The sequence below is a fragment of the Dermacentor andersoni genome, chromosome 11 (genome assembly GCF_023375885.2).
Source record: "Dermacentor andersoni chromosome 11, qqDerAnde1_hic_scaffold, whole genome shotgun sequence".
Lineage (NCBI taxonomy): Eukaryota > Metazoa > Arthropoda > Arachnida > Ixodida > Ixodidae > Dermacentor > Dermacentor andersoni.
The window spans coordinates 111226276-111240037 of NC_092824.1; the positions used below are offsets into that span (position 1 = coordinate 111226276).

Consider the following 13762-nt stretch of genomic DNA (forward strand, 5'->3'; position numbering starts at 1 on the left):
ATGGCGAAGTGCGGCGAGTATACAGGTTCTGTAGAAATACACTAACGGGCCGTACGTGCCTCTTGCGTACGGTAAGTTCGCCATCCACCCTAATTTCGCAGAATGCTAGGAAAGAAAACCATACGTGATCCTCGAAGAAGGCAAACCTCTAGGTATGACGTTCGTTTCTGATGAATATTTAGGCTTTTCCGCTGTACCGTTCAACTGCCAACAGAAAGATTCTACAGTGCGCGTTTCTTTCGTGGTCTGTGCTCTTTTTCCGCCACGAGATCATCTCCGCGGCGAAAAAGCCGATCGCTTGACCAGAATTGGCTCGCAAGTTATATCACGCTCCCACGCGCCCTGCTCCAGTCAACGTGAACGCCGTCGCCCAGTGGCCCACTTCCGACGACGCTTTTAGTGCTCAAAAAACAAACCAACTCTCTCTCTCTCCCCTTCTCTCAACCTCCCTTCCCCTCCCTATCCGTCTCGCCGCCACTCAGCCCAGTCACCATCATCCACTTGTCGCCCAGCCACTGGATCAGCTCCCGCTCCGGCGCGCCCCGCGCGAGCCACAGGAGCAGCAGCAGCAGCAGACGTCCCCGCTGTTGTAAAGAAAAACCCGGGGGCCGCGTGTGAAAGCAGTATAGCCGCGGGAACGTAAACACACGCGCACGCGCGCCGAAGAACAACAACGCATAAAAGCGCCCCGACGGGAGGAGGCTTTCGGCGCGAGGCGAGAAGCCGTCGTCTTGCGTTTCACGTCGCGTATCGGCGGGCGCCGGTTCTTCCTCTCCCAGCCGTCGCGCCCTCCCTTCACCGTCGACGGGAGGAAGACGCGACGCCAAGGATGACTCGGCGGCGACGCCGGCGAGAACGGCGGCGCCGGGCTGACCAGGCGCCTCGTTTATATAAACAAGGAAACCAAGAAGCGTCTGCTTCCCACACCCACCGCTTTGCGACGACCACCGGAAGACTTCGAACCCTCTGGGAACGGGACGTTCACAACTCTGCGCCGCGGCCGGAACGCGCGCTGCTCAACCTGGTCGCCGATCGGGTTCCGAGGCGACGACTCGCATGCGCGAGCGTTTGGCAGGTGCATCTGGCGCATGCGCCATGCGCGCTTCGTACTGGTAGTATCACTGGCAGGTGTCCGATTCGGCTTTTGCGCGTGAGCTTAGTCGCAGGTATGGTCTAGGAGGGGCTGTGGGCGACTTGCGGAGTGCGGCTGAGCGATACAGAGACGGTGCCGTTGGTATAACTGGCATGAATGTTGTGCTTCGTCGATGTCCTCGTACAGTACTTCACAACTTGCACTGATCTTCTGCGTAAGTGTGTCTTGCCGAAGTGGACGCGCTCGACAGCCTGGTAAGCCATAACGGATGACACACCTCAATAGCTGAACATTGTAAGTTGCCTGTACGTGGGCGCCGTCTGGGTTCTCTAGGTATCGCAGTTTCTGTTGTCGGTGTGTGGAGTATTCACAGCGTGCTACAACGATGAACTTTCAGGGAAGACAGTAGCTCTCGTCGGATTGAAAGTCCAAGAACTGTAGAGGAGACATTCTGTGCTTCCAGATAGCCCGAACTCTTTCGCGGCGTTTTAATGCAATTTCAAAGATCCGCGTCCCTGTAGGAAACAACCTTTTCAGCGGCGACGTACTATGGCATCCACCTGAAGAAAGCTTCTGTACATGAGAAATTCCTTCAGGCCTTTTATGTTCCGTCGCAAAGTCTTCTGCAATTGGCACGTGGCAATGAACAGTGCGTATGACATGGGCCTGAGTAAGCGGTTGACTTGACAGCGAGCATTTTGCTGAGCGCTTAGGTATCTATTACAATTAGATTACTAGGAATTATCTGAACTGTCCTCTGCTATCCATTTTTGAGGATAATATGACGATGTTTCTTAGCAGGCTAAGCTTTATCGAGCAGGAAAGGATTCATATTTGAAAGCCATGTCAAGTGAGGTACGACAGTTCTGAACATAGAATGAAAGTTCTGACGAGGCTGTGGCTGTTCGTTCTTCTGTTCACGACTTTGTGTCCGACGCTCGAGCGCTATGGTGTCCGAGTGGAAGGACGTTCAATCCGCACTCGATATCCGGGACCGACTCCGAAAAGTGAACGCCTTAATGCACTGGGTGCTATACTCAAGCGGCACGTCTCCAAGCTGCGAAGTGCCCCGAGGGCGGAGCTGGTCTTTCTCGTCGATAGCTCGGCGTCGGTGGGCGCAGAAAACTTCGTCAACGAGCTGCGCTTCGTGAGAAAGCTGCTGGCCGACTTCACGGTGTCGCACGACAGGACTCACGTGGCCCTTGTGACCTTCAGCTCGAAGAAGAAGGTGGTCCGCGAGGTGGACCACATCACGGCGCCGTCGACCGAGAACCACAAGTGTGCTCTGCACAATAGGCAGCTGGCCGGTGCGAGGTACTCTGGCGGTGGAACCTTCACCCTTGGGGCCATGAAAGAAGCCATGGTAAGCACTCTCGACATTGCTTCGATTCGCAGTACTGTCACTTATGTCACGCGTTGAAGGAGGTCTGCTATTCGACTGTGCTGGCGTAGGGCATTTGCCCCTTGCGAGTAAAGAATTTCTCCTCGTATGATAAGAAATTAAGAAGGGAAATCAAGTTCTTGGTTGGTTAGTCAGCTTATCTATAGTCAGCTAGTCAGTATCCTAGGATTTGGTGAGGCCAACGTCTTTCCCAAAGTAAAAAGACCGCAGAATATCAGAAGAGTGTAAAATGTAGAAGAGTGGCAGAATTGAAAAAGAGTGCAGCTCGTGGCTTGCTTTACTCGTTTCTCCTGTGTGAACTGCTGATGTTTTCTTTACTACTTCACACTCTGGACGCCAGTTAGTGTATAGTGCGTTACACACAACATTCTAAGGCAGCCCATCGAGTTTGATTTATTTGTTCATACATATGATATGCCACTTCAAATGTTCGCAACAAAGCTGTACTCAGGTCGGCAATGAAACGATGACGTCAGGAGAAATGAATCGGTAAAGCAATTAAGCAGTTTGGCAATCACAGTCAGCTCTAGGTCTTCCACTTACAGCCCAAGTACGGCGTACGAGCTGAAATGAAGTCGTCTCTCAAGACTTCTCTGGTTATTCGGACAGCTTGACAATATGAGAAGCTCAACAAAGTTCAGAAGCCGTGATTGCTTTCTTGCGCGACACTATTCTGTGCCGGAACAACAGACGCGCTCTTTCACCCTTCGTGTCTTTTGAAGGACATTCTCAAGTTTGCTCGCGAAGACGCTGTCAAAGCAGTGTTCCTGGTGACGGACGGTTACTCGAACGGAGGGGATCCTCGGCCATGCGCGAAGATGCTGCGCGACGGTGATGTGACGATCTACACGTTCGGAATACGCAACGGAAACGTACGGGAACTGCAGGACATGGCCTCGACTCCATACGACGAGCACTGTTACATACTGGACAGCTTCGAGGAGTTCGAGGCACTCGCTCGAAGGGCTCTTCACGAAGGTGCGTGACTTTCACGTTGAGGGATGACAAATAATAATAAAAAAGGCCTTCACGGCACTTGCGTGCGATAAGTGGGACATTGCGGCTAGAGCACGTTGCACACTTACTCTCATGATTTGACATGTGTGTCGATGTATTTTGTCAAGCACAATTGTGTATGCACCAATCGATCGGGAAGAAGATATATGACACTTATAAGAAATTTAAACGGCGACCTTTCAACCTTTGATTGCGAAGGAGGTGCTCCTCTCTATATTTATTAATGTTGTCTTTATGGTAAAAAGAAAAATCTTACTTTACCGATTGTATTCGTCATAATGAGAACGACTCTAGAAAGAACTTGGACATGCTGAACGCACTGAAGTACATTTTGCTGCAAAGTATTCCTAAAATAGTCTATTTTTAATTCAAATGCATTTCTCGATAAGAAGTGGCTCAGGGACCCTTTAAATAATGAACGCACTAGACACCGTTTCCATTATTAAAAGTGCGCACTAACTACGGTAGATTTACCTTGGAGTAATTAGGAACATTGAGTTGAACCTGAACTCTAATACTACATGCCTTCGTTCCTTGCACTTGTTTTTTAAAAAATCTAAAGATTCACTCATTAACCTTAGACTGAAATAAACCTGTTGGCCTTGTTCGTTACTGTCAGTACTGCTCACATTCTTGTATACTTTTTAGTTATATTGGTTTTGGTTTAGAGCGCAGTTCTTACGCACCCGTTCCTGTATTGAGCGTCGACGTCGTTTCTCGGCGTATAATTAATATTGTTGGGTCCCGGAAGATGTTTATGTGAGCGAGCGTAAGAAAATTACATTCTTGGGTTTTACTTGCGAAAACCGTGATCGGATTACGAGTCACGCCGTAGTGAGGAACCTCGGATTAATTTTGACCACCTAGGTTTCGTTAACATGGACCCCAATGCCCAGTACACCGGCGTATTTCTTTTTTTTTTTTCGGCCGCCATGGCTGGTATTTGATCCCTCGATCTAGTGCTTTGCAGCACAACGCCGTAGCCACTATAGGTCACAACGGCGGGTGTGAATTAATGTAAATTGAATCGAAGTAAATTTGAAACTTGAAACAGGCGAACATGCTATACTGTCAAAGACAGCTGATTTGTCGTCGGTGGCCCAGCTCGAGCACATGACACTCGGGCCACTCGCCGAAGGCTTTAACAGGTATGAACGCTCTTGCGAGATAACTTTCAGTTTTCTCGCAAGATGAACACTTTTTTTTCGAGCGTTCTCTCAATGGTCACTTATGCCAGAAAACTTTCGATTTTCTCGCAAAAGCACGAAGTTCTCGAAAAAGAAATTGGTGCATCGATTTTTCGGGCACTTTGTTTTTAGCAGCAAACAAAGGTGCGCGCCAAAGTCATGTGACCGGGAGTTTTCGGGAGCCAACGTGGGGGGAGGGGGTCTCCAACGGCTCCCTGTCTTTCTCACAAACTCACAGATATGCACGTGGGCCCGCACCAGCTGGTGAACGCGACCGAGTGCGCGGGACTGTGTCCGGAAGGCGACCAATGCTGTCACCACGAGGCGCTCTGCACGTGTGGCACATCGTCGGGCCAGTACGCCTGCCTCTGTCCCAAAGGGCACTACGGATCGGGACTCAGGGGAGACTGTCACCGTAAGCGTTCCGCGATAGTTAGGTGGCGGGGTTTCACGTTATGCCTCATTCCATCACCATCATCAGCCTATTATTATGTCCGCTGTAGCACGAACGTTTATCCCAGCCATCTGGGTCTCGCGTCAGTCGATAGCGTCACTACATCTGCAAACTCGCTCACCTCAGCTTACCACCTCATCATCTTCTATAAGAGACTACATTTTCCTTCCCTTGGCATCCATGCTGTCACTTTAACGGAGCATTGACTATCAGCTCTCTACCTAATACATCTTAGTACCTGACCTGTCCCACCTCATTTCTTCATCTCAATTATAATATCAGCTGCACCTGTCAACTCTCTAAGCCGTATCGCCGTCTTTTTGTTCTTTAACGTTACGCTTATCATTTTCGTTACAGAAGCTAGATGCACTATCCTTTCTTGCACCCTCCCCCCCCCCCCTCCCCGCCCCTACCCTTATTCAGCGCATCACAATTTCTGTTAGTCACCGCATAAGCAGCTCTGTGCGTAAGTGGCCAGTTCTGCTGCGCGTGTTGGCATCTTTCTTTTGAAGTATCACTTATACGTAGCCCGCTTACAACGGTTTACGAGTGATAATGTTGAACAGTGTATTGAGAACGCACAACGTCGCCATTTCTTTCGTTCATTGTTACTTACTTATTTTCTCGTCTATACGTCGATCGGGCGTTGTACGCGCGTAACTCGCTTGTTTCGTTTGCTCCGACGAACAGCGTGTCCTCGGGGCACCTACCAGCCCGTGGAAGCCAGCGGGGACGCGAGCATCTGCGTTCCGTGCCCGCACGCGCACCAGAACTCGTCGCCGGGCAGCACCAGTGTGGCCCAGTGCCACTGCAAGAGGGGCTACAGCGCCGACGGCGGCACCTGCAAGGGCATGTTGTCTTTTCATGAGAGAATTTAGGAGTGCCGCCTGCTGCCGCTCTACAGTGCATAAGCGGTCACCTTCACCTTGTTTGTACTCGTGTGCGTTCGTGCGTTCGTGCGTGTGCGTGCGTGTATGTGTGTGTGTGTGTGTGTGTGTGTGTGTGTGTGTGTGTGTGCGTGCGTGCGTGCGTGCGTGCGTGCGTGCGTGTGTGTGTGTGTGTGTGTGTGTGTGTGTGTGTGTGTGTGTGTGTGTGTGTGTGTGTGTGTGTGTGTGTGTGTGTGTGTGTGTGTGTGTGTGTGTGTGTGTGTGTGTGCGTGCGTGCGTGCGCGGCTATCTTTCTACCTTCTATCCGCGTCATGCATATTATGACGCCGCGTTCGAAGAAAACGCAATGTTGCACAAACTTTGATTCAGATCGTTGGTCGGGTTTGTCAAATTCCTGCATACATTTCAATTCATAATATCAAATAAACCAGTCAATCAGTCAATCAGTGGGTCGAACGATTGATCACTTGATCAATCAATGAACGAACGACTTAGTTAAGCACTAAAATAATGAGTCAAAAATAAATCCGACCATTCCGATGCTGAAAATGATGACAGTTGTCATCGATGACCACGTCATCGTAAAACGTACTCGAACTTTTTACGGATGCGTTCGTATATTAGTGATAAGTTCCCGCGGTGCTGACGCCAACCATCCTTGTCTGCGTGCGCTCACGACTTGAAAGAATTACAGAGTAGATTTCACTTTTCTCAAAGTAGAGATAGCGTATTGAAGTATAGATTGAAGGCTGCTCACGTACTGGCTGGGTCACACCTACTGCAGTCACCTACGGCTCGCCATTTTTTACAGAATTTTTAACACAAAAATTTATTGCCATGTATGCTGTCGACACGCAGTGGTCCGCTGCGACCCGCTGAGTCCCCCCGACAACGGGTACATGGTGAATGCAGACTGCGAGGTCGTTTTCAACGCCGCCTGCGGATTCCGCTGCAACGCCGGCTACCGCCTCATCGGCAACAGCATACGCGTCTGTCAACACGACGGCACCTGGTCTGGTAGCGATCTCGAGTGTGAAAGTGAGTCCCTCGTAAACTCGCATCAGTCGCTTTAGCAGTACGCCGATAAGCGTTATACTGTGACTGCACTACATGACCAATTCTTGATGCCAGCTGCGCATTCGCACGGAGGTGCATACTCACAAGTGGTTGCGATAAATGCGGTGAATGGCATATCAGCATAATAATAGTAGATCAAGCTTGTTTATCAATGTTTTCCTCGGCGTTATGAAGGTAACGTGTAAGGCCAGCACAGCAACAGAAACGCCGAACATATACACCAACTGAATTTATTGCCAAAAAGATTTGTTTCATCCCTGCAACTACAGTGTCCTTTTAAATCTCTTTCGTTCGGTAAGATCACTTCAGCTTAGAGTTTTTTATTATTTAGTTAGAACAGAGTTCCTGTGCTGATCAATTACGAAATTCCAGCGCACCGAGGCAGATAGAAGTGTGGGCTGAATATAATATAGTAAATGAAACCGATGTCACACCATGCCATGGCACAAGTCTTTCACCTTGTTTTACAGCTGAACCAGTGCACGTCAAGAACTAAAATCGCCGACGGCATTCACGCAGCAGTCTTGTTGAGAAAGTGTTATGCCGTTACTTCCCGACCAGACGAGATATCGTCAAGCTCTTGATTTCTATGACAAAGTGTTCATTCCCTATCTTTAAATTCACCTGGGGAACAACACGTTCACGTTGCATGGAGACGTATCTTCACAATAGAGGCTTTATCGGCTGTTTCGCTCGCAGAGAAGAAATGTTCCCCGCTGGAAGCGCCCCTTCACGGGTCCATGAGCTGCTCCAGCGACTCGTTCGACTTCGACACGACGTGCGAGTTCGAGTGCCAGAGGGGGTACGCGCTGATCGGCTCGCGCAAGCGGACCTGCCTGTCCATCGCCCTGTGGGACGGCCTGCCCGCGCTCTGCCGACGTAAGGTCCACCAGAAGGCACTGCTCTGTGCATTGTTCACTAAGTAACTACTTAGGAGGGGAAAAACGAAACTAGTAAGAAACAACTTATGATAACTCGATGGGGAGCTCATTACTTATCGAAGCGAGATGAAAACGCCTTAGAACACGCACTTATAGAGCGAGATACAACAAGGAAGAAGTACGTTCTTGCTGCGGTAAAGCTAGGGAGACGATGTAGCATGTTTTGTTAGAATGTGAAGATGTCTGCCCAGCGGTCGATTTAGGCACCTCTGGCCTCCTTGAAGCCCTTGGTTTCAGCGAGAGCAGGGGTAAAGTAAACACGTCCGCAGTAGATATTAGTAAAAGGCAATTGGAAGATTGGTGGAAGAAAAGTAGGCAAACGGACAAACAATGGAGGCGCGCAAACACAAAGTTTCCAATAGGGGTTCAGAAAGTTTGGTGATGGGAATTCTTCGTGGGGTTTCCTTTTTTTCCTTTTCTTCTTTTCCATTTTTTTACCATAGGTAGGACATTAGGCAATATAACAACAAGAGCTTGGTGGCGCAACCCCTCACCCCGTTCCAAAGGAGACGCTCATAGCATCCATCCATTCATATTTCTTGTCACGCGTTGTTACTAAAAATATGAACTAAGGTTAAATTGGCGTCTCTTAGAATAAGCTTAAATTTCCTTTATTTGTTATAACCTTTCAGTGACTCCGAGCGCCTTCGTGGACTTTGCGATTGGTGTATCTTGTGTTCTCAGGTACACGATGCCTCAGTTGATATATCGAAAATACACATTCCGATACCCGTCTTGACAAACGTATCATGATACATATGCAAGATATCCAAAGCGTATCTTAAGAAAGCATATAGGATACACGTATCTTCGCTACTGCATGCCCAGCCTTGCTTATCCTTAAGTCGTTAAAAGCTATAAAAGTTTATTTCATCCAGTTTTCGTGTCGTCACGTTACTTGCCGCTAAATGTTGTCAAGAAAGGAAACCTCATTTGTCTCCATCGACTATTCGACCTTACCCTTTAAGGATAAAGGTGTTTAATAGCCATGAGACAAACCACCAAACCAGCACCCTTCAGGATGCAAAAAATGTTTATTATCTTTATTATCTTTAATGAATAGCGCACCATATCAAGAGTAACCTTTAAAGGGACACTAAGAAACAACACGACATCGGTTTGGACTGGTATTCTTTCACAACAATATTTGCCTTCACTTTGCGGAGAACGACTAGGTGGTACGCCAGTGTGGTTTCATTGATTTCAACGTATAATTTCTCATAAATGGACCGTTTTGCCACTAGGGAAAGCATCGAATCTTTCTAATTTGAGTCTTCGGTTTCTCTATAATGCAGCGTAGTCCTTTGCCGACAAACAGCCAGCTGTATAACATTTACTCTGTAAAAACCTATGACGCCAAGCTGAGATGATGTGGCAACTTCAAAGTGGTGTCGCCACGCCTTTCGTTCTCGCGTCCATTGTGACCTTCGTGTCCTTTCAAATTATCTTTCATGTCCTTTTCAAGACAATAATGTGGTTATTTTAACGCTGACCCAAAAGCCACGGGGAAGTGAAGACGAATGTCAGTTACTCACTTTGGGAAGACGACTGGTCCTGTCGTTCTCTTTGCCCATTACCTTTTGATCGCGCTGTTTCCCTGTTTTACCAAATTTTCTCACTCCGATTCTGCACGTGACCTGAAGAATGAGATTGCGTTGCAACGCGCCGCAGCCGTCACCTGCCCACCCTTGGTGGCACCGGCTAACGGGGCCTTGAGCCCGTCCCACTGCAGCGAGACGAAGTCGTCGTTCGGCGAGGACTGCACTGTCACCTGTGCCGACGGGTTCCGCGTTTCGGGCCCCGACACTCGCCACTGCCTCGGCACGGGAGCGTGGAGCGAGCCCGACGACGTGACCGTCTGCGCTGGTAAGGATGCTGCCGTGTGGCGCCTTTAAGTATCCAGTTTTGGTCCCGATGATTGTGATGACAATGATGAACGAGCATCCGCTTTGAAACGGCGCGATGACACACGCCACCGCGGGCTACGCAGGCGTCGTCGCAGGCCGTTTTATGCCAGGTATCCCTGGTGCATAGAACCTTCTCAAAAAGGTGGGGGCACGTGCTCGGGCGTGCCCAGATTAAGCGGAATATACGGAGTACTCTAAGGAGCGCCACATGATGTCAAACCATACGTATTGGTTTCATTCAGCCGGGGCTAACCACTCTCTTGTTTTTAAATAATTGGTTCCAGTTACGCGAAACACCCTGTATACGCTTGGTTGAGCGTCAACTCATCTGTTCTATAGCTCTAGTGATCATGTTATTTCTATGTTCTGAAACCAGAGTTTAAAAGGGTACCGACATAATATATTCAACTATTCATTTTGTTTGCATTAAATGGAGGCCCACTTGGCTTGTGTCGTAAACCTCTACACCCTAAATAAATATTGACAAGCCCAAGAGCGCTGTAAGTAATTTATTATAATAGGTTTTGTGCAGTCACTTTCAGTTTCGTTTCCCTTGAGGATACCGCGTTGTGACGTTGTGATGCAGCACGTGGTCACATGGGAGCAGGACAATACGACGTTCTGACACTCGCTACGGCTCGCTCGGTCGCCTCGTATGCTGATTATTGTTGTAACAGCGTATGTAGCAGTATGTAGCGCACGCAGTATGTAGCAGCAGTATGCAGCATCGTAGCGGACGACCGGACGAGCCGGAGCGGAGTGTCAAACATCGCAATGTCCTACTCCCCCGTGACCACAAACTGCGTCCTGACGTCACAACATAGTAGAAGTGAAACCGAAACTTCCCGTAGAAATGTTATCATAGTAAGTTACTTAGCCTTGTGAGGCCTGACAGTACTTTCTTTTTCTTTGGGGGGGGGGGGGGGGAGGCAGTTAGAAATACCGCACCTTCAATTGAAAAAAATAGAAGACTTGAAAATACCATGTCCGGTTTAAGTTTGACCCATTCAGTTTAAGAACAATATTACGGAGCACATCTCTGGTATCGTCCATTGCATGGCTTTTTCAGTTAACTGCTAATCCGCAAGAAAATTGAGACGTGCTAAGAAAAGAGTTCTGATCGCGCATCGCAGATTACGCCACCGAACGCAGTCAATTTCGATTTAAAAGAAGCTGGTCTACCTTCCCTCTTGTTAGGTACCGAGCCTCCTGTCATCAGAAACTGCCCAGGTGACATTGTGGTCAACTCGGAACCAGGTTACGGAGAAGCGATCGTCGACTGGGAGGTGCTTGAAGCTGTGGACAAGACCGGAGCTTCGGTCTTCCTCAACGTGGCTCCATCTGTGATGCCGCCACACTTGTTCCCCATAGGAGAACACGAAGTGTCGTACTGGGCCGAAGACGAGTGGGGAAACATGGCGTTCTGCAACTTTACCGTGACGGTAGCAGGTGGGTGAAAGTGACAGAAACCGTCCTCAAGGGTTCGGCGTTCGCGTTCACCGACATCTTTTGCTTAGCTGGTCGGCCCCTGCCGATTTCTTTAAGAAAGAAACTTCTGCGGCGATGATGTCGATGACGATGATGATCTTCATGAAGATCCTCAACTGTGGCACGTGTCGACTTAGTTATCAGTCGCCGAACAAGATCGTTCTCAGCCTAGAGCAGTGGCGTAGTTAGGAGGTGGCACACCGGGCACGTGTCCCCTCCACCCTCTCCCAAAAGCTCCGTGTTACTGCGCGGCTTTCCCAGCCCCTCTCTCGTTCCTCCCTCTCCCCGTCTGCGGTGAAGTGGGTACTCCTCCTCGAAAAAAAAAAAAAGAAAAAAAAACTTCCGGCTACGCCACTAGCTTGGCGCCAACGTTTCGATAATCTTACTTATCTTCGTCAGGCTAGCAACTGACAAAGGTTTCGTTGTTGTCCTGACGAATACAATTAAGTCCCCTTGTCGTAACGTTGGTTCCGGGCTGAGAATTTTATTGTTCGACCAATGCTGAGAACTTCGAGTGCCCATTTTCCCGTGAATCCTTTGTCTCGCTTGGGCGGCACCCACTTGGGGACAGGGCAAGAATCGGGCGAAAAAATAAAGATGTTAAATAGTAAGAATAGTACGTAAATGAATAGTGAGATTAACTCTAATTAAATCATTAAAGAAGTATTACATAATGATGGATAAAGTACTGCTGAATTGAACAATTCGGAGAATTGTGAATTGAAATGAACAGCGGTGCCTGGAGAATTGGCCAACTTAGTTTTTCCGCTTCTGGGTCCGTATTCGCCAAGAGCTCGTGCGCTAGAAATGTTCGTAAGACAAAATTCCAGCCAATTCTCAATCTCGCCACGTTATAGACGAAGGCGACCAGCCACTAGCGAAGATCACTTACGAACGAAGAATTTTGTGAATTCGGCATTTGTTACTTTGGCAAGAATGTTCACCAATAACGTAAAACATCATGCAAAAATTTACGAGACAGCGCGCATACAGTGAAGAGCACCAGACGATGGATAGAAGACATAAACGGGACGCATGAACTTGCGCATCTGTGCCCATAGTCACACGCAAAAAGAAATTATCTTACGCTAGAATTGTGCGCAAGGCAAAATTTCAACCAATCCTGCTGTTGGGCATATTATTACCGGAGGCAGCCAGCCATTGGAAAAGGACACCTACGAACAAAAAGCTTTGTGAATGCGGCCCCTGTCCTGTTTGTATGTCGAGTGCGATCGTCTGCACTGTTCGATGCATGTTGAATCAAAATCAGATGACACAACTTCGAACTCTTGCGAAAAAAAAGAGGACAATGGGGCAGGAGTTGTTACCGGGCATTTTTTTTTATCTTTTATTTTTCTGTTCTCTTGACGTTATGTTTTGCGCATCTACCAGGCTTGCCGCAACTATGTCACGATGAAACAAGGACTGCGCAGGGTTAAGCGCCCTAAGCAGTTGTTCCTTTTTTTTTTATAGCACTGAAACTCCAAGATTATTCAACTGCGATACCTCCGAACTTGCACCGTACAGGGCTACGCTAGTAGGAGCGAAATCTACGTCGTGTTTTGACTTCATTACGCGATATTTTAAACTTTACTGTCAGTTTGAAGCATACTTTTGTACACTTCACGCTCGACCTACACCTATGTTAAATTATATTTAGGGGTGGGCGAATATTTGAAGCTTCCAATGCGGGTGAAATATCACACTCTAACTATTCACATTAGAAAATGAACTATTCAGTATTTTCGAATCGCAAATTATCAGAAGTGAGACAACGACAAACGTTTTCGAAGCAATGCATAAACAAAATAGGTCCAATGTAAGCTTCGTTTGTGGTTTCGCGGCTGAAGCCTACATTACAAGCTGTGATTTTTGCTTGTAGTCAGTCATTTAGTTTTATGGCAGTCCAGTCACGTAACAGTATTATTTTTTATGCCACAGCCAGTGATATTCTTTTCTTGCAACGGGCGCTATTACATCTTTCAATGGCACTCAGGTCGTTCATCAGCTTTTTCTTTTATTTTTCCAGAACTACTGGTCTTTCTTCAGCAACCCTTTATTTCGTGTTTTTGGAAAGCTAGTCATACAGATGCCATTCATTTTTGGAAAGCTTGTTTGCGACCGGGCTCTAAAGATGTTGAGAGGCTATTCCTGCAATGTTTTAAACTACAATTACTACTCTTGTGTTTACCACTGATCCCAATAGTCCTTGATAGTTGCCTGCCTTTTTTCACTAGTACATAGAAGCGTGGTACCTAAATATACGGAAATAAATATTCCCGTTTTAAATATATGCGCCTGCATTTGAC

At 48.0% G+C, this 13762-nt stretch overlaps 2 protein-coding genes across 3 annotated transcripts in view; one reads left to right on the forward strand and one right to left on the reverse strand.

Annotated features, from left to right (window-relative positions):
* LOC126539497 (pancreatic triacylglycerol lipase-like) overlaps positions 1–13762 on the reverse strand; it is an 80081-nt gene that overhangs the window by 41199 nt on the left and 25120 nt on the right. The gene's annotated exons all lie outside the window — the stretch shown is intronic.
* Positions 897–13762, forward strand: part of LOC126539617 (sushi, von Willebrand factor type A, EGF and pentraxin domain-containing protein 1-like) — a 50096-nt gene continuing 37230 nt past the window's right edge. The window contains exons 1-8 of the mRNA XM_072285239.1: positions 897–2456; positions 3218–3473; positions 4938–5114; positions 5844–6002; positions 6899–7078; positions 7817–7996; positions 9730–9924; positions 11163–11414. Of these exons, the coding sequence (XP_072141340.1) occupies positions 1971–2456; positions 3218–3473; positions 4938–5114; positions 5844–6002; positions 6899–7078; positions 7817–7996; positions 9730–9924; positions 11163–11414 (1885 nt within the window). The 5' untranslated portion in view covers positions 897–1970. The remainder of the gene's footprint in view (positions 2457–3217; positions 3474–4937; positions 5115–5843; positions 6003–6898; positions 7079–7816; positions 7997–9729; positions 9925–11162; positions 11415–13762) is intronic.